Raw genomic sequence first — 25731 nt, 5'->3', positions numbered from 1 at the left:
AGAGGGGGGTATTTACAATTGTCTATAACCTAGTCTGGCTTTCATAATTTGCAGCATTCTGACCTATAGCAGCTTATATTAACGTTACACGTTACGGTATATTAGAAAAAGAGCGGAAATCCAGAACACGCATACAGTCTCTGGAAAAAGGAGTAACAAAGTTGTAAGTGGCTCTGAGTGCCCGCACAGGCTCCGTATACACATATGGATACATTCATAGAGATATAGCTTACTGTATAACACAGAGCAGGAAAGAGGAATTCTAAACACGTAAAATTCAATCTATGCCATTTGAATACATGCTCTGGTGTGCAAAATATTTTCCAATCCAAAGATTATTACCACCTCGGCACGCCTACCGCGTTATCATGCCTCAATAAGACATTTCTCAGATAATATCAAGCCATATAATTCCCTTTTTTAAAAAATCGCCTGCAGTATCTACTCTTTGCTCAACAAAACCTTCCCAAACTGGAAAGTCTATGGAGCAAAGGAAGTAATTATCTTCTGCGGTAGTCAAAGTAATTAAAGTTAGGCCTCAAAATCCATCTCTGCCGAAGACGCTTATTGTGGTTTACTTTGATTTGATTGTTAAAATACAACGCTCGCTTCTGAGAGTTAGAGAGGGGGAAAGTTTGCAGCGAAACCTGTATCATTAGTAGATTAGTCTCCATTTTTGAATTCTATGTGACACTCCTGAAAGGAGCGAGCCAGAGAGAGTCCATTTCTCCACTGTACAAATAAACTTTAAGGAACTTGTGCACAAAACTTACCTTGACTTGTAAGGAGCCATTTTTTCATAGAATATTGAGAACTTGTGGTTTGGATACTTCTGTACCTAAAACTGACAATTTGAATGACCAGGAGACACACGTAGCCTGCAAAAGAGTCAAATGAAGTCCAGCGTCAGTGAGATTATATGTTATGTGGTATATAATGTTGGATGTCAACTCCCCAAAACCATAAAACTTACTTTAATGGCACCACGTGACTTTTTATAGCCAGTGAGCCTATCTGTCTGTGCTATGGATGATTTTACGATCTAATTCATAGACAAAACCCTATTCATTTGGCACCCAAATGTCATATAGCCGGAACTGGGGCTTATAAAGTTTACTGTTTTATAACTTTTAAGGGAAGGCATCAGTGTAACCAGTCAGTAAATGTGCAAATCTCTAGTTGCTCTTAGAAGCTCAGAAGAGTTAACCATTCAAGCTCTGACGGGGTAAGTAACATTACATTTATAGAAAACTAATTGTAGCAAAAAGAAACCAAAAACCAAAAAACCAAAAGTCTTTAAAGGGTGAGAAGTGGGAAGGTGGCTCTAGGTTGTTGCTTATAGACGCAAAGATGTCTGAGGTGGCTCTCCTGCAAATATACTTAATTAAACCACATGAGTAATTATATCGCGAGGCAAACGCGCTCTGGGGTTGGGAGTGTATTTTAACAAAGCACACGTTTTCCAACAATCCCCAGCCATCTACCAGTTTATTCACCCACAGAGAGTGTTGATTGTGGTTCTGCAATGCAGCTTTCCACCTAACGAGGAACCATTAAGGAGGAACTTATGGTCAAACTTTCAATTAAAAAGAGTGCTGGCGGATAATTGCACTTGTATCATTTGCAAAGTGTAGTGTAAGGTCCTATCCCAGGTAAAATGTTACAAATTCTGCACTGTTAAAGAGGGGTGGAGGAGGGAAGCAGCAAACCAGGAAGTACAGCTCCTTGTTTTGCATAAATCAGATCAGAAAAAACTTACAATAGAAAGTTTATTTATTTATTTTTGTTTCTTTGTTTCCAGTTTAAAAAAAAAAAAACAAATACAAAAAAAAAAAAAAAGCTGATCACAGGTTGCTCAAACAGCCAGACTTTGACTATATTTGTAACTTTGTTCACAAAAACATACATCACTGAAGCTGCGCTTAATAAAAGCCACTTCTAGGAGTTCGTGCAAAGAGTCATACAAAGGCACAGCGAGGACATACTGCTTGGAATCACAGTTTTCGTCACAGATTCACTATTCACTACACGTAGGACACGTTCAGTTGTATTTCATCAGTTCACCTCTACAACAGCATTCATTACACAAGAATGATATAGGTAGTTTGAATAAAAATATTTTAACAGCTTGGAGCTATACAGATATTAACACTTAAACACACATGCACAGTTAAGTAAATCGAGTGCAACACATAACATTTGTACTAAAGGAGGGGGGTTCTCTCTTTTTTACAGTTACTTCAAGTAACACAGCTCGCTTCATATAAATAAGTTAAAACATCTACATTTTCAAGACAAAGCCATTCAAGACAAAGAAATGTAGGGAAAGCAGATCTACTTGTACACGCGATATAATGGTAAGAAACAGGCTCATGATTAAAAGATGAATTGGGGCGACAAGAACAAGGTTTCTTCACAGAAGTAACACAAGGAAGTTTTAGAAAGTCAACTTAGCACTGACATTATACGCAGGGTCAACTAATACTGCTCAGTTCTTTTGAATTGATCAATTTCTTAAGGACGAAAAGCCCCTCCTGCAGCTGCCATGCTCATGCTTTTCAGCTTATTATCCTTTTTCCATTTCATCCTCCTGTTCTGGAACCAGATCTTTATTTGTCTCTCTGAGAGGCAAAGAGCATGTGCTATTTCAATCCTTCTTCTGCGGGTCAGGTATCTATTGAAGTGAAATTCTTTTTCCAGCTCCAGGGTCTGATATCGGGTATAAGCAGTCCGAGCCCTTTTTCCTTCTGGTCCCCCTATGTTGTCTGGAACAGAAAAGTGAATGATTTAGAACTCTCAACAGCTACCTGCGCCTGCATTTCTACAGCAGCCCAGAGCATCAGCACCGTTATTCTTTCTCCTATTTTTGTTTTGGATCAAGGCTCAACAAGTAACTCCCTTTCCTGTAGACATTTTTTTTTTCCGAACATGATCCTCAGCTAAACTGACCAGTCCATTGTGGATCTGAGGCTAGATGGGATTTCAGAGACAGAAGAGCAAAGCCAGGACATTCAGATCGTTGAGATTTAGTTTTAGAACGTTTTGTAACTAGCAAAATCATCCCTCTTTCACAGTGAGGTGGAGCATGCCTTTTTCCAGGGCATCATTTTTTTTTTTAAATTACAGAGTAGAAGGCAAACACTGAGTCTTTCCATGCCCCTCAGTCCTCACTCTTACTTTTTCCCTGACTTCCTACCAGTGAAAACCCCCACCCTCACTATTTGCTAAACTCTTTTATATCTATATAGATAGATATATATAATTAGTAACGCTGTTCCACTGGACAGTCCTTATAATAAATTACACACAGTGACAAGCACTATTCACATTTTCCCATTTCACATACATCTCTGCTCCCCGACTTGTGCAGACTTTGTTGAGTTAGAGTTGCTACATTTACATGTTTAACTTGCCTACGAAAACGGGCGCTCCCACAGCGCAACACAGGGGGCTGATCAGGCTACACACCCACATCCACACATCCCCACGCACGTTAAATGAAATCCGCTTTAAAGAAAAGCAGCGCACGCTTTACCATGACTTATGTGCAGTTTTCGCATCCAGGGGTAGATCTGGGGCTGTGAAGGCTGAGCTGTGCTTTGGTCATTCTGAGCACTTGCCTGGTCGCTGCTTGCTGGGGTGTCATCCTCAGTCCCAGGCGACGTGCCAACCCCCTCTCTGCTTATGTGAGTGCTGCTGCTGGAATCGGACGAAGTGCTAGTAGAGTTAGCTAGGGAGTTTTTCACCCCGTGATGACTCTCGCTGACAGGCGAAGTGGCCACGGCGGTGCAGGGCAGAGGGTCAGGTGGAGGCGAATGTGAAGACGTTGCAGGTTGGTTATACCTGGGCTCTGTCGATGCAGAGGTGGTATTGGCTGGGTAACTGCGGGATCGTTCATTGGCACCAAAGTGGTTGGAAGCTGAGCGCCCAACGCTGAGATCCATGCCATTGTAACCGTAGCTGTACCTGCTGGAATGCATGCTCGCCGAGTCCCTGTATTGTTCGCTCACGGAACTATGATCTCCATAATTATGTAACTGGTAGTCCGGGCCATTTGGATAGCGACCGCAAAATGAGTTTACAAAATAAGAGCTCATTTGTTTTTTGATATGTGTGCTTGATTTGTGGCTCTTGGTCGTTTTGTGCGTCTATAGCACCCTTGCACAATTTATGATGAATTATGGAAATGACTGGGACATGTACTTGGTTCCCTCCTACGTAGGCACCCAAATATGGGGTACGGCTTCAAATCACGTGCTTTTGTTGTCCAGTCGTAAATCCTGCCTGATGACCTCTAGAGGTAAACTCGTGCACTAATGGGGGAGTTGGGTGGATGCTGGAGGCTGGGAGCGCGCACCCCAGGCGCGCTCCCGGCCCCAGCTTCTGACTGTCAGTCGGACTCTTGCGCCACCCTCTGGAGACTAGTTAGATCTTCACGCTTCCAGACAGGGGCTGCAGGGTTGGGGTCGAATCGAGGTTACAGCCCATTATAGCAAAATTATTGCATTTCGCTCACAGTTCCATTAGTATGTACCAATTGTAAAGGGCTATCGGCTGCAGATCACGACGCCAGCAATAATGCAGGAGTTTGGGGGGAAATATTTGCTTTTATTTTCAATCGCTTGCTTTTATTCTTTAATTCCTTCCCCTTCTGTTCTGCTATAGATTTTTAAATACAGACATAACTTCGATCTCTTTTTAGGGTGATGCTTATTTAAACCTTATTGAAACAAATATAAATCCTCACATCCTGGCAACAATGACAGTCCTGTTTGGCAGGCACTTAAGAAAAGCTAGACTCCCGATTTGAAATGGCAGGGACCTATTCAAAAATAAATATTGTGCAGTATTTTTCCAAGTGGGTTCAAATTCTATATAGTTTATTGGTCGGCGTCTTTTCTTTTTCAGATGAATACAAAGTTGTGGCAGTCATTTGACATTAACATTTCACGATTTGCCTCTTGGAATATTCAGCGAGGTAGCCTAAATTGCTTCTCCTGCCAAATAAAAGGGTCTTTGTGTACTGTACACACATTCACACACACGTATAGGTATCTATTAATAAATATTTTCACTGCAAATAGTCTGGTCAGTGAAAGAGAACGACATGGAATCATTTTACAGGCTAGTTTCTATATATTATCTATTTATTTTTCTGTGATGGGAATTTCGAAAGCAAAGAAAGGTAGAAAGAATAGCCACGATTTAACGTGACAGACCATTGATTTTTATTTTTTTAATCTACCACAAATGTACTGCGTGATTAAAATCCCCCTTTTGGCTGAATGAAAGCTCCCTTCACTGTCGATTCAACAGGAGCCACAGCAATCTGCCCGCCTCGAAACCTTTCCTTTCCCCTGATCTAAAGTTTAACGCACAGGTTTGTTTTGTTTTTTTCCTTTAATACCAGTGCGGATTTTGTTCAATTTAGCGGAATCAGCCACGGGCATTTTAAAATCTCCCTGCGATTCAGCCTCAATTTTAATTCAAATTCATAGTCAGGTTTTGTAAATCCATTTTTAAAGGTGCCGTTACCTTCTTTGTGCTAATTAAATATCTTATACCCGGGTAAAAAAGAAAAAAAATTCTAGCGACCATAAACTCCCAAACACAGCAGAACAGATGCTCGGGATTAGTAAAGATATCAAACCAGGATTTTCTAAATCTCGTGTAATTCTACTATACGAACGTTTCCAACTACAAAAAAATCTCCTCGCTTGTCTGTTGCCTACAGCCATACAATCATGTCATAGACCTTCATACAAACATAGATGCTCAATTCAAAATATTTATAATATGGGATTTTTTTTTCTGAAATACTGTAAGCAACGTTATCTTTGCTTTGAAAAGGTGGCCATAAACACTACGTAGCTCTAAATCAAATACTTCTAGTTTTAAATAAATTCACAGTTGATTGCAAATGTATATGTTTTAATCAAGCCTTTGGGAGTCAACAGACTGTGAAAAAGCTATAGGATTTTAGTACCCGAAGGAACACAAGGAAAAAAAAACGCTAAAAAGGAAAGGCCTGGTAACTTTTATTAAGCATTATTCTATTCCCCTGACTTTTCCTCTGTTTCTTCGCTGCTGGGCGCTGTGGAATTTATCAGTTTGTTTTCCTTTTTCCATTTCATTCGCCTATTTTGAAACCATATTTTAATTTGTCGTTCAGTAAGGCAGAGAGCGTTTGCAATCTCAATCCGTCGTCTTCTCGTTAAGTATCTGTTAAAATGAAATTCCTTTTCTAACTCTAGCGTTTGGTATCTGGTGTAAGTTTGCCTCCCCCGTCTCCCATGTGTTCCATATACTGTACCTGCAGAAGTAAAGACAAAATTATCGCATTGAACAAGGCCCAATGATCTCAAGTTAAGAACTAGTGGGCAGTTTTATTGCGCCTCCTCTTGCAGAGGCAATCACATCAGGGATGGCTACTTTGATTTTCAGAAGTTTTTCCTGATTGATCATTTCGAAATGAAGAAGACCATCATTATCATATCTGAAGGCATAATTCTGATATAGATATTTACTGTGACATGCATTCGCCCAATTAACGAGAAATACTTAAAACTTTTAAATATATATATATATATTCACACATATATACCTGTGTGAGATATAGAAATATGTGTGTATACAACTATAATAGTTACTATAACTATAGCAGAGCTGGAATTAAGTAAGATCATAATTAAAGCTCATAGAGGCAACTAAAGTTCATAGAACAGACCCTGGCATTTGCCCCTGAATATAATTCATTCGAATGCAAAAAGGGCCCTTTAAAATCAGAAACGTCTTTAAAAGTTAAACTTTTTCAAATAAATATAAATAAATAACCCCACCTTTCAAGATATAAACCCGGGGGAGGTAAGGGAAGATATTTTAAAAAAGAAAAGAAGAAAAAGAAAAAGCAGTTGAAGTAAACAAGGCAATGTAGTTATTCAAAATGTGACATTTGCTTCCACCCCAACTAGTCCTGTTGTGTAAACTTCACTTAAAGTGAGACAAAATTCGACGTGATTTGTAAATGTGCACACATTATCCGAAAACGTGCTTTCAATAACCAATATCTGTATACTAATGGGTTTGGGAGGGTCCTACAAATAAATTGGGGTAGGCAATACGGGTGTGGGGGTGGGGGGATGGCTGGCGTATTCCTTACATCAGGTCTTTGACACTCGAGGAGCTAGGAAGAGGTTTCTTCGGGGAGGGATGGTTTGGGTTTTTTTATTAGTAATTTGTTAACAACTGTTTTTTTCAGTTATTGCTAAGTAACATCGCCAAGTAACCCAGGTTGGGAGCGGATTGTTCTTAAACTGCCCTGAAGGTTACCAGGTCTGCAATAACCTGGAAAGGTTTCGTGTTACACAGTACCTGGCAGGAGTCGTTTCTCTGCCCGGTCCGGATGAGCTTTCTACAAAGTCTTTGCTCCAAGAAACTTCCCCCCCCCCCCCTCTTTCTTTCTCTCTTGGATTCAAATGACTTACCAGCACAGGAGTTCATCCGCTGCATCCAGGGATAAACTGGGCTCGTGTACTTCCGGTCGCTGCCTTCCTCATTTAAAATTTTGGTTTGCACACTGTCGGATTTGTAGTGCTGCTCGGGAGAAAAGTGCAGATAGTCCCCGTGTCCCCTCTGCTTGCCACTGCCGGAGAGAGAGGCGCTACTTATGTCCTTGTCTGAATAAAAACAAGAGGCTCCATACTCATAGGATGCCCGATTGCAAGCAATGACCGTGTTGGACTGTTGGTAAAAACAAGGTGAGGTGTAGGTCTTGTCCTGGAGGCTTGTTGCCCCATAAGAAGCTGGGAAATGCCTCAGAGCATCATAGCCAGCTGGATAAAGGGGGATTTGCCCGAGGAAAGAGTCCTGGCCATTAGGCAGGCTCCCAGGGAAAGTGGGATTCACACAATAGGAACTCATTTGCTTTCCCCTCTCCAGGACTGTGATTTGTTGTGTATTAGTACAGCTGGCTATAACTATTAGTAGTCATCGAACTGGTTTGTTTCTGGATGGCCGAGCGCCAAAAGCGACAGCAGCAAATAGCACCCGCTGACGGCTCGGCGGCCAATGGGAGAGCAACGTGGAGCCCGCTCCCCTGGGACCCGCAGCGACGGAGCCAGCAAAGTTACAAACAACCCCGAGCCCGCACGCCCGCCAGATTGATGGCAACACACACGCACCACCTTTAACGTGGCTCAGGGACTAGGGGGGGGGGAGGTGTTGTGCGTGTGTGTGTGGCAGGGTTGGGAGGGAGCTGGGCTTCTTACAGTAAAAAAACAAACAGCCAAGCATAAAAGAATACGACAGCGGCGGCCGTGAGCGCCCCCGCGGCAGTGCCCCGCGGTAGCTGGGCGGAAAGAGGCAGCTCTCAGAAGTTAGGGTCCACACTGGGGAAGATATGCAACTCATCCCGCAGCGACCTCCCCTCCCCCTAGCTCTCCCACCCGGGTGGGTGGACAACGACCGGTTTATTTTTTTCTATATTAAAGGTAGAGGATGATTGATGTTAGAACTGAAAACTTTGGAGCAATTAAAATCCGTGGAAGGGGAATCAGCGAGGGCATCTGAGCATAGAGGGACTGGCCTACTTTAAAAAAAGAAATGCCTATTTTCCTAAGACAGCGCGAGAAAATCATTTTATCCAACTGACTGTTCGGAAATCCCCGCACAATATTTCCCTTCCGAGCCTGACAACCCAACATCTTCGCCCCAGGTCAGAGTCCAGCCTTTGTGTGCGTGTCTGGATTGAGCCACATTCGCCGTAGTTTATGGACGGGATCTGGTGTGTTCATGAGCAATCAGAGCATTAAAGTAGCGATTATGGATCGAACAGGAAATGGTGGCCTCCAAGATTGTATTTATTTATTTGTTTGTTTGTTTATTTACTGTCACGAGTGTTTCGGAAGGAGTCATTGGAAGGGGTTGGCCCAGGTTTCCAGCGCTCTCGGAAAAGATGTGTTCAGATAAAGTTACGCGTGTTTATTTTCTTTAAATCCCCAAAGGATATTTTGCTGCTGCCTGTAAAACGAAGATTTTAACATTTTTACCGGTAGAATTGAACCTCATGAAAACAGCCATGCTGACATGGACGCAGAGGCAAATCGGTTTCGCTGTTGTTTCTAATAATTTCATTAAACACTGACGTTTTTTAGAAATTACATTAACAAACATCTTAACGTGTCCTGTTCAACTTGGCAGTTACCCAATGGCGGACATATCATTCTTAGTCCTGGGCAGAAGCAGTAGCAGTGCTGATGAAATTCACTGGGATGTTTTTAATTCACTCTACTCCAGTAGCTCCTAAAAATAACATGCGATTATTCCTTCCAAGATGTGTTTACTCATAGTACGTGACTCTGACAACAGCTTGGACAGCCGACTTTTAAACGTGCTGGACTTGAAAGAGACATTTGTACTAGCTCTGTTTCCTAAAGCACCGAAACTAGCTTTGGAAACTAGTTTTGTTGTTGTTGGAAGGTTACGTGTCTCATTTCCGGAGGATGATTACGATACCTATAAAACAGCAGTGAGTTAAAACATCTCTCCACAATAGTTGGTATTGATTGCTGAGGTTCTCAGTTGGACTTTCACACTGGGATGTTGATTGCCTTCAGTTTTTAATTCCCCCCCCCCTCCCCCCAATTCTCTTCTCCGAGTCTAATCCATACCCACATCTGGTAGAATAAAAAATATATACATAGAGAGAACCGCTGGAAATGATATGTATTTACTGAAAACAATCCTTATCCTGAAGAGTTTGTACTCTGTATGGGGGGTGGAGGAAATGGTGAATACAAATGAGGTTTTTAAAAATCTGAATGTTTTCAGTAGACGTTAGAAAGAAAACGTGTCATGAACAGTAAGATTCGGTGAATACGAAAATCCAACTTCTTATAAAAAGTTGTGGTCAGAAGGTCTTTTATTTGAAGATGCATTTAATTCATTACGAAAAAATCAGAGGTTTATAAATATTTAAATTGTATTATGTCGGTTTCAGATTGCTATTATCTTTGTTAAGGGACCGGGAATGATTTGCCCCAGAATCTTAATCTGAAATTATTGTTCTAGCCAAAGTCCAAATCTCTAATGTCTCAGAATAATAAATGAAAACATTTCGTAGCTGCTTCCGCAGTACTAAACCGCAAATAAATGAAAGTCCACATTGGTTATGCTTAGTGCACGTTAAACAATTTGCATGGCAATCGAGGTTTTATTATTATTCAAAAACAAAAACAAAACAAAAAACCCCTGCAACAATAAAGCGATATCCGTGAGGGTTCTCAGCCATGTATGTTTAATAGCAGCTTTACATAAACACTCATCTTCGAAAAGTAAACGCTGAGCAGCTCCCTGTTTGCACTTTTGTAACTGTAACAAAGTAAGCAGTCCTGCACGTCCCGTTTTAAAAAACAATTAAGGGAGAAAGTTCAGCTCACAGTTGAAAAAATGTGATTCCCACTTTAACAATTCGAGGGTTATTTTTTCTTTCTTTCATTCAACAGAATCAATAACTCAAACAACACTAGAATACAGGTGTAGGGGCAGTTACCCTCTTGAGTTTAAAAGCCCCCTTCACGTAGTATATAAATCCACTTACAAACCCTCCTCGTGTTCAAATGTGCAATAGAAAACAAGCTTTAACTAATAGCCTGTAATCCAAACAGTTTTTGCCATCCACACCATTGTTTAGATTGAACTCGTATTAGTAATCTCATAGGGCAGCCTTAATCTTATCCCATCAAAACAGTTCACACTGTGACATTTTACATTCGACACACATCAAGGTTTTTAAAAAAACCAAGCAGCCCTGTAGAACTAGCCTGTACGTGGTGGAGTTTGAATGCTTTCCCTATGTAGGCCGAATTTTTGGGATTTCTCAAAGAGGATTGCAGACAATTAGCCTTTTACTTGCTACTGCCTTTGGATCGCCTTATTTCCGCCACACTGTGGCAGCACTGAGCGCGTCTACCTCTCCGCCATAAATAACCCCACACTCACTGCAGTCGCAGTCAAGCAGATACTGCAATGCAATGCAAATGTAATTCTTTATCAGCCCGGAGAACACAAACAACACCGCTGTTAACATTTAAAGCACTCACCGCTCATTCTTAATTGCGGTAATGAATATCAAGATATTATAGAAGCAGAACCCCGAACCAATGCCGCGGTTTCCAGAACACAAACAGAGGAAGCGACACTAGAGCGGTGAAAGACGCCGTTAGGATGCCAGTACCTTACTAAAATATACTCCGTCCGGATCTGTTTCCTTCCCCACCACCCCGGGTTCCATTTTTTCCCCCCAAATCATAACCAAATTGACACATGTACCTCTTATTTTCTTCACGTGACATCGAAAAAGCTTCATTTCAGGAGCTGGGGTAGGATTAATTGTTTAAAATCAAGCCCTAGATATAATGAATCCATAAACTACGTATTTCGAAAAACGTCAGGAATATTGTTCAAGCTCCGATCAACACAATTACGTGACACAGGTATACTGTAAACAGTGATTCAACTGAGAAAGCAACCTATGCACATATTTCCTCTATTCTGCTGTTACAGAAATACCCTCTCTCTCTCTCCTGGAAATTGTATGGCATGAGAAGATATTATGCCGCTTGGTCTCTTTCTGAAATTGTAAGTGCATTTTAAAAATGTCTAAGTTGCAGCTACCACAAATGAACTTGTTAATGCTTGGAAACAAAATGAGTATGGCTATGTTGGGCAAAAACCCCTCAGTATGATTTTAGAAACCTGAATTCAATCATAATTCATCATAATGAATAATAAACTAACAATAATAATAACAAATCGGAATGTGACAGCAAATCTTTAAAATCCCTTTATTAAAATTACACCTCAGTCTTGCTAAATAACAAACGCTTGTATTTTTCCATGCACTGCTCAAATATAAAGAAACTCAGAGTTGGCTTTGCAATCCTTCGATTGGTCTGAATTCACGTCTAATATATAGAAGGGTATTAAAACAATGTTCCCCCGCTTATGGCAGTGTTATATGCGTTTCTCACCTTTAGGTTCTGGCTCGCAGGAGCCCTGCTACTTTGACAGCTGTCGCTTTGGCTGCACGGGAGACGAATCGCCCTCCTTTTGGTGCCAGAAGAAGCAGGAAATTAGCCAGGTTGCAAGTTGAAAATCTGCCACTCCAGTGCTTTGAATCCAATATGCCACACCTTCCAGCGGAGGAACTGGAAATTGCCATCCAGGATCTGTGTTCTAGGCGGCTGCTTCTCCTGAACCTCCATACACTTTGTTCACTATTGCCTTACCACGAACAAATGAAATGGGGGCTTGCAAGCCAGAGAGATCCGAAGCAGGACAGAGCTGAGCAAAAGAATGCAGCTCTATTCTCGCAAGGGAAATTATAAAAAAGTTCATGTTCACGGTTACCATCCACATGACCGACAGCGACCAATGGAAAAACCGAACAACTCATAAAGTTGTATTGCAAAGTTGTAAATTTTCATAAACAACAACGGATTTATGGCCTTTTCCTCATCGCTAAGAAGAGGCAGGTCTTAGAGAGGCGCCATCTTACCAGAGAGGCAGCCCTAGAGTTTTAAAAGACCTAGAGTTTGTTCTAATTTTATTAAAATTGCAATTAGTCCATTTTCCAGCAACCGAGCACAGCAGAGCTAGGGGACTGGTCTGCAGATGCTGGTATCATTATATCTATATTCTTCCTGCCCTGTAAGGAGACTCTCATGCATTATCTTTATACATTTCATTTTAAAATGTGGTATCTGCTTTACGTTTTGTAATAATTGGCGGGGAGAATATTTTTAAAGACAGGCGGTCTGGTTTGGTTATTTGTTTTGATTTTACATTTTTGCTATTGCCTATTATGACTGATAAGAACACGCACACCTGATTAGACCTGCAACATTTTGAACTCCAGTTTGTGTCTCTAATCATATTATTTCACTAACGCAGATTTCCGCCTGCGTCTAGGCAGGTTTCATGTCTATTGTGATTTTGACATTTCACTGAAGCACATAGGAGCTGCTCGTTTAAGGCATGATCTCTGCTTAATTGATCAACTCAAATGAAAAATCTAGATAGAGAAATTGACTGATTCCTGTCAATCCATCACCCCTGAATTTTTGGTTTTGATTGCGGATGGAAATGATATATTTGATCTAATTTCTTTATTTGACTATGTAAATTATTTTATGCTTCCTTTGAACTGTTCCCTAATAAAGAAACACAATTCATTGTCAACAAGCATCTTTATTTTCTGCCTAACATAAAACACATTTATCGTGGGAGATATTTGAACACGGTATCACTTCCAAAGAGAGTTCACATACATTTTTCCTCCACTGCCAATACTTACACGGCATATCCAAATGTTCACAATGAACACATCGAAACACATTGTAACATACAATTTATGAATAAACTTTAGCCAAACCTTCGAGAAGGATTTGTACAGAATTCTTAACAATACAACATGCTACAAAGTTACCAAATTAATTACAGACTTCTCAGTTTATGACATGATCTTACAAATGATTTCAAGACAATATAACTGACAAAAAAATTTCGTTTAAATATACAGTATTTGCTATTGTAGGAAAATTCACGGTATTACATATTAATACATTCTGAAAACAGGACAAAAAGATTTTTGAGAGGCGCTAACATGGTCGTTTTAATTCACTTTTTAAAGAACGTTTTCAGCTATATTAAGTTGGATGAGTTTAGAAAACAAAACGGCCTTTACCAGTGTAGTTCAAAAGGTAGAAGCCAACGGAAAATATTAAACCGCTTTATACAACATCAGCATATGTTTTCTTCTTCACTCGGAATAGTAAAGAATTGAGAAGAAAGATATATTGCAGCATATGGTTTTCATTTATAATTGCTTTGGAATAAATATATTATTTTTAAATTTAAATATATTCAGCATTTTTTGGTACCAAATTATATACCAAAGCTATTGATGCGTGCTTTTCAAAGGACTACGCTAAAAGCATTTTGCAATTCACATTAGTATGTTATCTTCTTTTGATTAATAAAATACAGTATAGTTTAGAAGATAGGTAGGCGGAGCAAGATATAGGTAGTCTGGAAGTAGGTAGTACAAATAATGTTGTAGGATGTAGTGGTTTCTGTGTCATTGTTTTTACAGGATTTTTTTCACTTGCTGGTTAATGTTGGCTGTTAGTTATGATCTTTTTTACATAAAAGGAAAAGGGAAGTGCAGAACAATTTCTTGTGAAGTAGGTAGTTTTTATGTGAGCCTAATGCACTTACCCCTTAACAACTGATTGAGTCAGGTAGTTACTCTGGAAGTTAACGTTTTTCTGTATGTGCAAGTAGCAGTTCTCTCACGCAAATGTACCCATCAAAACACACCAAGGTTTGGGCAAACGAAAACAAAATGATTAGGATGGTCTTATCAGAGATTACAAAATAGGTTGGACAGGAAATGTGGGTGGTTTGGGGAGGTGGGGTCTGGAAGACAAGTCAGGGAACCTTTCAATGTTTGAAAATGCTCCGTTTCAAGATGTTCATTAACGGGAACAGATTTTTGAAATCAAACTGTCTGGTTTTTTTTTTTTAAAGGGAGCTTTTACAACTGTCACGTGCATACATAATACTAGAGATGGCTTCATCAAATGGGAGTTTTATTCCTCTTCTTCCTCCTCTTCCTCCACTTTCTCCACAGAGGCTGTTGCTGACGTGTTCTCGTTGGTAGCTGGGGTGCTGGAGCTCTCTTCTTTATGCTCTTTCTTCCATTTCATCCTCCTGTTTTGGAACCAGATTTTGATCTGCCTTTCAGTGAGACACAGAGCGTGGGCGATCTCTATTCTCCGCCTGCGAGTCAGATAGCGGTTAAAGTGGAATTCTTTCTCCAGCTCCAGGGTCTGGTAGCGGGTGTACGTCTGCCGACCTCGCTTCCTATCTGGACCTGAAAGCAGACAAACAGGGGACAGAAGTTAGCCAGAAACCCGAAGATAATCAGTTAGATGGAAAGTTGGTGTTTACAAACTGCCCGCAAGGAACCGGAGTAAATCCCCTTCCTTTATTTTCGCCCTAACAAAGGCATTTGTGGTTGACAGCCCGCCCTACTCAAACAGGGCACGTTAAGTTGTCTGCAAAGTGGACAGAAAACACGACAGACAAACATTTTGCTTCCTACAGGAGGAACTTTCCCCTCGGCTACGTTTCTCCCACATCCTCCAGACTTCAGTGTTTCACAAAGGAAAATAAAAGCAGGGTCTGGAACTCGCATTCATTCATTTCTTTAAAGGGGCTTTTCCTCAGCTGAATAGACAATATTAGCATCAGACCCAAGCCCGGAGCTCCCATTTTCCAGATCCCTCTCCTTTCTGCACATTTCTCCCGACTGGTTCCCATGAAAGGCAGCTGACACATTGCACGCTAACCGTGGGCTAGAGCACTCCTGCCCCTCTCCCATATTCTCTCCTCCCTTCCTTAGAGCCCCTCTTTTTCTCTTTCCTCCGCCTTTTCCACCAACTATGACTTTTGTACATCTTATTGGGTGGAGTTCCAGGGGGGGACACTTACCCGTGGGGGCTTAAAGACTCCAGAGCCCTCTCTCCGTATTTCTAGATCAAACCGAACAAATAAACTTAATACTAAAATTCCATAACTAATTGACTTAAATAAATTTACGAGGCTAGACCCCATTAATTGAGCAATAAAAAGTTTTATGATACTCATTTACATACAATGCCACGGGCTTTCTACGCAATGGCGCCTCCGCTATAATTAAAACCATAAAGGCTGTGCTGACAGTCATTTCGGCTACACATTTGCTTGGCTGCCACAGCCTTGCCCTCTCCATTCCCCATACCTGAAGACCTCATCCAGGGGTATATCCGGAAGTTAGCCTCAGCCTGGCTGTGCAGGTTGCTTTCCTCGGCTTTCTCACAGCTGGGTTTGGTTAGATCATTGCAGAGCACGGGAATGTTCTGATCAAAAGAGGAACAATGCAGGTTGTAGGCATCTGAGCCCAGGCTGTATCCGGAAGAGAACGGGTTTTGATATATGGTACTGTTCACATTGTACAAGCCAGGCATGGAGGAGGTGAAAGCACTAGCCCCTGGTCCATAGCCGCTTCTCTGAGAGTTGGTTGCAAAGGAGCAAGAAGTAGGCTCTGCATTTTGGAAAAGAGAAGCCCCCGTCGTATATTTGCTAAAAAGAGCATTCACATAATACGAAGAACTCATAATTTTGACCTGTGATTTGTTGTCCGGTAGGCTTCAGTGTCGGTTTTACGAGGTAGCGTGATATATGATAACATTACACCCCCAGATTTACACCAAACCCCATTTTCTTTTGGACTGAGCTGCCTCCAGCACGTGACCAGTCATATGACCCCATCCTCCAATCTCCTCCTGCATCACAGGTGGTATAGATCAGGGTGTCTCACAATGTCCTATAATGGAAGGGGAAGAGGATCAAATATTCGTCTAACAAATTAGAGACAAGGGGGCTTTTGGTTAAGGTTGCCGCACGGAAGACGATATTTTGTAAGATCCCCGTAAAGTATAGTAAATAAATAAACAGAGATTTATTTATTTCTATTATGAAACTTAAGCCTTATGTTATGCAATGTAAATCTCTCTGCTCTAGAGCTGGATCGATTTAGAAAAGCTAGCGATGGCAATGCACATATTTTCTCCCTGCCTTTCAGTTTCCTCGTTATTTTCTGTCTTTCTTCTTCTTCTTCTTTCTGTTTTTTTTTTTTTTTTTTTAAATCCAGGTCCAGATCCCATAGCATTTGAATACATTATAATATTTATGAGTTTTTTCCTCTTTAGCAAAAGCTACAGAGCTCAGCTGATCGATATTTGGTGTTTTTGGGGAAAGCACATCTTGCACATTAAAAAGCCTCCGCAGCAAACTGAAACCCTCTCTCTCTCTCTCTCTCACACACACACACACACACACAGTTTAAATAATTCTATTACTCGTGCGTGCATTATTTTTCTGCAGTAGTGAAATATGTATACGTTAGGTTCCCTAATTTCCTCCCAGATCTATTAGGATACTGATAATCGCTTTCGGCTAGCTGGATCGAGAAATCCGGTTCTAACTCTTTTGCAAACCAGTATGTCTCAAAGGAGGAAGAGAATGATGGCTAGCGATTCTGAAAGCATCTGGATAGTCTTGGCTCTTAGAATAATGACACGTATACACTACCAAACCTTGCGTGTGGAACTGAGTCCATTGCCTCCGATTGCAAAGGTGAATTAATATATCGATTACGCTTTGTATTTGTAATAAATACTCCGTTGCTAAATCCGCAATGTTACGATTGTAGTCCTGACGGATTCATTACGTCTAATAGCAGAATCATTCCACGCTCCCCCTTTCCCGTGGAACAAAAAAGCGGACACCTCTCGTTTGAACACCTTTTAAAAACCCGGTAAGTCCTGGAACCACATATGTAGGACTTCGGATGTTAACCAATTGTTTGATGCCTCCTTTACCTTTCAATGTACATACCTTACTATCCGAAGACGGAGGCAGCCGCATTTCATTTAGCTCACGGGTAACGTTCCGTATTTTCTAAACACTCCGCTTTCCAACAATAAGAATGACTTTCCATTGAGGATGCTGCACCGTACCCGTCCTTTAAACGGATCGTAAAATGGGTTTCCTTCTCTCAGACAGGGAGTCCTGGTAAAGACAGCTTTTACTGCCCTGCTATATTGCACATCATAAACTGGAAGAAGCACAATGGAATTGCGCCGGAAATTCTCCTTTAAATTATAGAGTTTAATGCCCTGTGTACAAAGAACTTCTCACCAGTTAAAATTGTTCTTGGCGATATTTCGCACAGACCCTAGAGTTCACATTTTGAAAACCTAAGGGAAAAAAGAGCTCTTGAAGACTGTTTACGTGCGAATGTTGCAGCCCTCTGAACATAGGGTACAGCGAGAAACAAGTGAAATTGACTAAAGCGAAGTCATGTAGATATTTGTGGTAAAGAGTATGCAAATGTAGTGACTACTAGATATTTGCCAACAGCTAAACGTACAAACAAGGTTATTATTCACAATCTAAAGCCAGCACGTGAATAAACAGCTTCCTCTTGATTTTTGTTTCAGAAATATTACTCAGTGTAAATAAAACAAAGAAACAAAATCCCAAACACAGAGACTTTCTGGAAAGAAATAAAGGCCCAAAAAGTTAAACGAATGGGAAACAACCAAGAAGACTACTAAGAAGATCAAAGAGGCTGAATTAGATGGCATTAGACCAATAAATTGCTCCTCTGGTGACAACATACCAAGATGCAAGAAGAAAGAAACAGCAAACATAACCCATGTCTAGACTTGGGTATTGATAATGTAAGACAGGATTTTATAGACGGAGCCTTAAAAAGCACCTTTAAGTGTGTCTTTCTTCTATGCCATCCTCTAAAAACATATTTAAAAGATAATCAGGCTATTAAGCATTGGATACCGCCACCTTTGATTATTTTCCTTTCATCTTTCTAATATCACCTCTTGTAAACCATATTCATATTTCACACCATGTTCGCAGGGAACAACACACACCAGAAGTCCCAGGACAGTGGTTCCCCGCCGCACCTATTGAGCAAAACAACCTTCTTAAAATACTACCTCTGGAATGGACTCTAAAACGTCAGTCTGCTGCATTATACAGCACTGGATAATGCTTTAGTATGTGTCTGAAATTGCAACTTTACATTTTAATGAATTATTACATTCAAGAAAAAATAGTGGATAAGTAAATCGCAATCTTTCAGCTATCCTCCTATATTTAAAAAATACTTTAGAGTGTATTTCATATTTTCTGTTAAAGAGCCGGACTTGTTACACTCTGAGGTTTCCCAGAATGGAAAAGGTAGTGATAAAATGGTGCAGAAGTTACAAGCAACCTGGGAGCAGTGTTTGTGTGCTAAGCAATATTTTGATATAACTGTGACCCTGGACACTATTCTGTTGTTTCAAAATATGTTATCGCTCTAATTTATCCAATATGCTAATGGAACATACTGTGCCAAATTATTACTTACTCCGAAATACACAAGCACATATTAAATTCAATATAATTTTACTCCTCAAGAAAAATAACTCATCAAATAATGCTTTTAAAATTCGCATGTATGCAGACATTCGATGTGAATAAACTTACTAGAAACCTGAAAAAGTGATGGTTCTATTTCAATTACATTTTACCCCTAGAAACACTCAACTGTTAAAATTATGCGGGGAAAAATAACATAATCCTCACATTCCTTGCTGATTCTGAGATTTAATTTTAAGAAATTGCATTTAATTTAAGGAAATATTAACCAAATATATATAAAAATAGTTAAGACGACTCCTAGGGCGCAGTTCATTTTCTTGCTTTTCTTTAGCTTGAAAGATATAACACTATTATTTTCGACCATAATTTACAGGGATGTTACTTTCCTTATTTTTCTTTTGGTTAGTTTTTCTCTCGAGTTGACGACTGATTAGGGGGGAAAAGATAACACAATTCCACTAAACTGCGCTCTTAATGCAGTGAGCGAGGAACAATGCAGTCAACAAAAGCAAAGCGGATAAATATTAAAATGAATCAAGGAAATAAAAATCAGAGGCACTGCAAATTTAAGAATGGATTTGTAGAGACAGCTCAGCCCTGCAGTGCATCAGACTGTTAGCATCTGTATAATATAATTAAACGGATCCCACAGAGCTGAAATTGCGAGGCAGTGTTTTAGCTGTATCAAAGCCAGCTGTTGAAGAATTTCAATAGACGGTAAATAATTTTCAAATTAAAGTTTGCAACCTTGCTGCTTCTTTAGAGAACGCGCTTATGTCTTCTGTTAAGGAGGAAGAAGAGTTCCATCTGGGAATTTTGTGGATTCTTTGTTCGTTCCCCGCACAAAGCCCACTTCTTGTGAAATCGCATGATGGACTTGATTATGGAAAATACCGCCGCCTTGCACCCACCGTGAAATGATATCAGAATCATGTTAATACTTCTGCAATCCCCCCTTCTCCAAAATAGTAACGTTCTCCTGCGCCCGGAATGAAACCAGAATATTTTGTTTGTACATTCATGGGTTGGTGACGAAATGTTTAATATTCTTGAAAAAGGAGAGGCGAAAGGGGAATTGAATAGGGTATCAAGGCTTCATCGGTTTGTGTTAACTCATGCGAAGAGCTCTAATGCTTTAATAATTAAAATAAATAAACAAGGTATTAAAATCTGAGCCTGAAACATTACCTTTTCAGTGAGTGCATTGAAGGTAAGCAGCGCAGCAAGTCTAATACTAACTATACTATTTTTCAATGGTGCATCATTCATAATAAGCCCAACGTAAGAACTGTTGACCTTGGTTAACATCAGATCAGTTGTTTCAAATCCAGTTATTCTCCTCTAAAGTCGACATTTTAGGAGCTTTCAAGTGATCTCGCAGTAAGCTTCATGGCGGGTTTGTAAATGTTTACATGGAATAATACTGCCATCTGCTGTTCTATTTGGGACATTGCAAATAATAAATGATACAAGAACATTGAAGTGTGCTAACAGTTTACGTCCCCGAAAGCAAATACTTCAATAGTCAGCTCGGCAAAGGAGTCCCAATTATACCAAATGTTCTACTCGCAAATACATTAAAGATAAACGTTCACCTTCGAGCTTAGATTTAAGAAGAGGAAGGCTAATAAAAGGTAGCTATTTCCGCACACCCGCTTTATCTAAAGCAGCCAGACAAAACAAATGAAAAGGCTTTTGTAGAAAATCTTAATTGTGGCTGGACAGTTGTAAACTCATTAAGAGCCGAATTCCAGACAGTTTGCAGACCCGTCATTTATTGCACACTCTTCATGCTGATTCTTTGAAGTTTCCTCTGTCTGCAACAACAGAGGGCGTCCCAACATCCCATAACACTGGAACAGGGCTCAATTAGGATCTTTTTTTGTGCATGTTTGTGTGCACCAGAGCTATTTCCCTTTTACTAATTATAACCCATCAAACTTCACCGGAGATTTCTTTTTTAAAGAGAGAGAGAGAAAGAAGGAAAAGAAGAAGCGAAGTCGAAAGATTTTCCTTCCGCACTTTTTCCACCTCTGTCAGCTTTTTGCGAGCTCCCTAAATTTTGTCTTTAACCCTGCAGCGTTTTACACCCCATAAACGGTTACAGCAGTCATTTTCTTTTATTGCACTGTATGGCTCTGAATTTTCCTAGCAACATCTTCTGCCAAGACTTGTGACTAGACGTGTTCTGGCTACTTTCGCCTTTAAAAATAATACACACGTACAAGGCATTTATTCTATTTATTTGCAAAAAAATTGGTCTTGAGCAGAAGTGCATTGTGTAGCCTAGTTTTGTAGGATTCCTTCTCTGAGCTGTAAAACGCCCGCCTAAAGCAGTGATAACTTCACTATTCTTTGCTATTTGGTTTTGTTGCTCAGTTTGGGGGAAGGAAACAACTTTCCACCTTCTTTAATGTATTTGGCTTTGCTGAACTAGCCCGTTGAGAGCCGCAGCTTCTCAGCCGGACTAAAATAACGACCGAAGGGTAGACTTCATAAGCGATAATATCATTACTTGCCGGTACACCTTTACCGCAGAGACAGTAAAACGCAATGTGCTGATTTTATGTGTCATAAGCCATGTCGGAGGAAAATTTGCAGATGCAAATAAAGGAGAAGAAAAATAACGGATTGAAGAACTTCTTAAATGACATATTTTGTATATTGCATTCTATATGGAAGGGAATTTAAAATTAATATATTTGGCAAAGCGAGCGATTCTCAAATATTTGGAAGCCAATTATGCCCGTTTTATAATGGGATAATATACTGTGCCAGCTAAGTTTAAGATGTCTACTCTATTTACGCTGCTGCCCCTCTAAAAAGACTTGATCATTTCGGTCTGGTTCTTTTAAAAAAACTATTAAAATGCGTTAACTCCAAAGCATGCACCCCAAGGGTTTCCTCCATGTATTTCGAGGAATTGGGTTACACGGTTGTATCAGGGTGTTTTTTATGCATTCTCTAGGTTAAACAAAGAAAATCAGTACATATTATTATAGATTTTGCATTTATATATCTGTGCTTTTAACCTGGATCAGATAAATACCTACTACCACGACAGTTGTTCTAACTATGCAGTTTCTGCGGGTTTGTATTTTGGATCATACAGATGAGTGCCTTCTTAATAATCTTAAAACATCACGAAATATAAAAGAATCAATATATTTTATTTGGCAAAAAAGTTAAATATCATTTCAACACAACAATTTGGTCAGTAGGCCATGAGGTAACTATTGCAAAATACACAGTGTATGTTCTGCACAAACATAACTTCCCAGATTTTGTATAACTCGATACAAATCTACAATAACCAAATGTAGCTTTTTATAGTGTATAATTTATTATCAATAAAATTAAACTTCATTACAATAAGCTTCAAATTATTTGATTAAAATTAAAACGTAAACCATAGGTAGTTACCCTTTTCACATATACGTATAGCTCCGAAATCTGATAACTGCTCACTGGTGCAAAAACAATACGTAAGCTAGTTTGATTATTTACTTGTTCTTTAATATATAGATTATATATACAGCTGACAAAGACGGTACTATATATATGAACTTTTCATACTAAAATGACCTGCTTCGAAATAGTAATTCTTAGATAGCCCGGAGACTTTTTTTTTTTCTTTTCTTTTTTTGTAAGTTGGGATATTTATATCTATATAGATCTAGATAGGTATCTAGATCTATATCAAGATATAAATCTGTTACAATCCAAGATTAACTGTCTAGTTATACAGAAAAGACTTAGTACACTACAGAGCTATACTCTATGCAACTTTTATCATAAACAACCTGAGTTCAAATTGAATTCTAGCTCACACAATCACATCTGATACAGCACCCAAGCACATAAAAGTTGAGTCACAAACATAATTACCACAATAAAACACAGTGTTCAAGTATTACAGCAGACCTCTCTCTGCCGCGCAAAGAGCAAATAAAATTAACTACATCATCTAAACTATACAGTCCGTAAATAGTTGTGCATTACGAAAAGGTAGTGGGGTTTTTTTGTTTGTTTGTTTTGCTTTGCTTTTCTGTTTTGTTTTATTCCTTTGTAAGTGAAGAACAGGTAGATTTCTACAAGCCCGCGAACGGCCTTCCGCGCTAATGCCCCCTTTTTCTTTCCTATTATACAATTAAAAGCATCACGGTACCTCCTCAGTAGCATTGGCAAACCGACAGCTCCACGCTACTGTCACAAGGTACATTAGCGATTAGAATTTGCCAGGGCAAAAAATGAGGCCTGGGCAGAGTCGCATTGTGTGAAGGGGTTGGAGCGGGGGAAGGGAGGATTTAAAAAAAAAAATAACCTGTGTGTCATCATTATTCATCCTTTGCTCGGTCCTTGTTGATTTTCTTCATTTTCATCCTCCTGTTTTGAAACCAGATTTTCACTTGTCTCTCAGTTAAATTAAGGAGTCTCGCCACTTCGTATCTACGGTCCCTAGTGAGATACATATTGAACAAAAACTCCTTTTCCAGTTCCAGCGTTTGGTGCTTGGTGTAAGGACATCGCTTTTTTCTGGTGGACCTTGCGTGCAGCCAGTTTGCAGCGGGATTATCTAAAATAAAAGAGCAGGAGAAATTCAGGGGAGGGAGGAAGCCACGCAGCAGCGCAGTTTGGAGCCCGGACTTCAGGAGCGGAGGTATCCTGATATTAGGGTTTACGACATTCCTTTCATTTCAGCAGACATACAGGATGGTTACGCACAATGGAATCAAAATACAGACACATGGAGAGGTCACGGAGAATTACCCGCGGTAAACGCGCAGCCCCCGCCTACTCTCGCCTGGATATTGTTTCTAGAATGCGATTTTAAAATAGACCGTCCCTCCTCCTCCTCCCAGCCCAGGGAGGACTCGGGAGCTGACAATGTCACCGCAAATGTTGCACTTTTTAATTCTGACCTTCTCCCGTGTCACCCACCACTGTACGGTTTCAAGGAGAAGGGAGTCACTCTACAGCTGGCTCGCTGAAGCCTCAGTTGCTTCTTAACCTTCTTCGCACAGCATTCTTTTGTGCGTTCACACTGAGCCGACCGGTTCCGTGAGCCCAAAGCTTTACAGCAAGAAAATGAAGCAAAGGAGGAAGAGGCGGCTGTTTTCCTCCTGCCACTAACAGCCCTGGACGGTCCCTGGCAAAGAGACTCGTGACCCAACGTGCAGGGCTTTCTCAGGCTTTTCCAAAACTAGGTAGCCGGGGAAAACACGTCCTGCCGAGCTGTGCACCTGGACATTCAGCCGTTGCCATTCACACTTTAAGAGCTCAGACATGCACGCGTCCCTTCCAGGTCTAACTACCCACGAGGCACGGCAAGTGCTAGTCATTCAGCTCGCCCAGGCTGGCGAGCTCCCTGCAGCCTGCCCTGAAGTCCATTACCCTGCAGTTGCACTTACTTGGATCGATCTGGGGTTTCTCTCCGTTTGGCTCATTTTCTCCATTGTTTTCAGAGAAGGCACCTTCGCTGCTTTGCTTATCCCTATCAGCTGGAGGAGACCCACAGGCATAGTCAGACAGAGACAGGGTGTGTGTGTCAAACGTGGTACAGTCACCCCTTCTGGCCGCTAGCGGTTCAGGTTTAATGCCGTAATGCCTGCTGGAAGGTAACCCCGGGAAAGACAATGAGCCCGGCACGGGCTCCAGCCACGAACGTATGTACCTGCCGTCAGGCGCTGCCATTGGTGCCTGGTGATGCACATACGGATGGTACACAGCGGGCACGTTACTGGCGCTCGGAGGGTGAACGGGGTTCCAGGCAGTGCTAAAGACTGAAGTTTTCGACTGAAAACTGCACGGGGTGAATTCAGGGTGCTCGCTCAGGGCTGTCTGTCTCGTTGGCTGTGCCAGTGGCGCAGAGGCATATCTGGACTGCACAAGGTCTTCACTCTCGTGAATTATGAAAGAGTCCACATAGTAATTGCTGAGAGTCCCTGAAGTCGACATTGCCACTCAGCCAAACACAGAGCAGGACCTGCTGAAATTATGAAACTGCAGATTTCATGTAACAACTTGGTCCTCGCAAGAAGTACAGTCACCTAATAAGTTGAAGGCTGCCCGTCAGCCCATTGGTTGCCGGAGTCACATGGCAGGAGAGCAGAACAATAAAGTATAAATCAGTCCGCAGACTATTAATGGGTCAGTGTTTTCCAGTCATAATTTTTATAGCAAAGCCATATGTTTTTATGCAAAGGGATATTTGAGTTATACGATAAAGTTTGTTTTAATTGTGGCCAACTGAGATTAAAAGATCAGATTTTGTATTATTACCCTTTTTAAGCGGACTATTTTATATCATAATTAATCATCCCATCAGTGGTTCGTGTTCCCAGCAAAAACCTTGTGATCGGAGACCTTCACATAAAATTATACAATAATTGGAGTAATAAAAAAGCAAAACAGCAGTTGCGGTATACTGTATTTAAATATATATTTATTGTATTTCAGAAGGAGTTATTGTTTCAGGAGCCACAGACATGTTATTAAGTCAGTAACTATGAGCATATTCATTTGCATCGCTGTGTTTCACAGCAGTAAAAATTTACGAGTGTTTGGAAAGGTTAAATTATACTATTGTGTTTAGTTTGGGAACTAACTGTAAATAATACTGTTCCGTTGAGTTCAGAGCTCACTGGAGCTGCCTATGAAAAGTCAGATTCATCA

At 40.5% G+C, this 25731-nt stretch overlaps 4 protein-coding genes across 6 annotated transcripts in view; all 4 read right to left on the bottom strand.

The window, feature by feature from the left end:
• Positions 1 to 12199, bottom strand: part of HOXA6 (homeobox A6) — a 29819-nt gene extending 17620 nt beyond the window's left edge. Inside the window, exons 1-3 of one of the 3 annotated variants that reach the window (XM_067562021.1) lie at positions 12030 to 12199; positions 7485 to 7642; positions 6046 to 6313 (exon numbers count right to left, since the gene is read on the bottom strand). In XM_067562021.1, the coding sequence (XP_067418122.1) occupies positions 6054 to 6313; positions 7485 to 7509 (285 nt within the window). In that variant the 5' untranslated portion in view covers positions 7510 to 7642; positions 12030 to 12199 and the 3' untranslated portion in view covers positions 6046 to 6053. Of the gene's footprint in view, positions 1 to 6045; positions 6314 to 7484; positions 8001 to 12029 lie in introns of those variants that run through there. The other 2 variants (XM_067562019.1, XM_067562020.1) reach the window with 2 other exon arrangements.
• HOXA5 (homeobox A5) lies at positions 1756 to 4098 on the bottom strand. The gene is made up of 2 exons (XM_067562018.1): positions 3536 to 4098; positions 1756 to 2765 (listed from the first exon to the last, which is right to left on the bottom strand). Exons 1-2 carry the CDS (start codon positions 4095 to 4097, stop codon positions 2515 to 2517), a joined length of 813 nt encoding a protein of 270 aa, XP_067418119.1. The 5' UTR covers position 4098; the 3' UTR covers positions 1756 to 2514.
• A 1003-nt stretch (positions 12200 to 13202) lies between the features above and the next one.
• On the bottom strand, positions 13203 to 16341 carry HOXA7 (homeobox A7). Its single transcript, XM_067562022.1, has 2 exons — positions 15845 to 16341; positions 13203 to 14935 (listed from the first exon to the last, which is right to left on the bottom strand). Exons 1-2 carry the CDS (start codon positions 16218 to 16220, stop codon positions 14652 to 14654), a joined length of 660 nt encoding a protein of 219 aa, XP_067418123.1. The 5' UTR covers positions 16221 to 16341; the 3' UTR covers positions 13203 to 14651.
• Positions 16342 to 22234: 5893 nt separating this feature from the next.
• Positions 22235 to 25286, bottom strand: HOXA9 (homeobox A9). Its single transcript, XM_067561651.1, has 2 exons — positions 24468 to 25286; positions 22235 to 23632 (listed from the first exon to the last, which is right to left on the bottom strand). The coding sequence occupies exons 1-2, from the start codon at positions 25012 to 25014 to the stop codon at positions 23394 to 23396; spliced, it is 786 nt and encodes a 261-aa protein (XP_067417752.1). The 5' UTR covers positions 25015 to 25286; the 3' UTR covers positions 22235 to 23393.
• Positions 25287 to 25731: the final 445 nt, after the last annotated feature.

Source organism: Emydura macquarii, unplaced genomic scaffold (assembly GCF_026122565.2).
Source record: "Emydura macquarii macquarii isolate MOO-44397 ecotype Brisbane River unplaced genomic scaffold, CSIRO-AGI_Emac_v2 contig_2422, whole genome shotgun sequence".
NCBI lineage: Eukaryota > Metazoa > Chordata > Testudines > Chelidae > Emydura > Emydura macquarii.
This window is presented reverse-complemented; position numbering and strand designations above follow the sequence as displayed.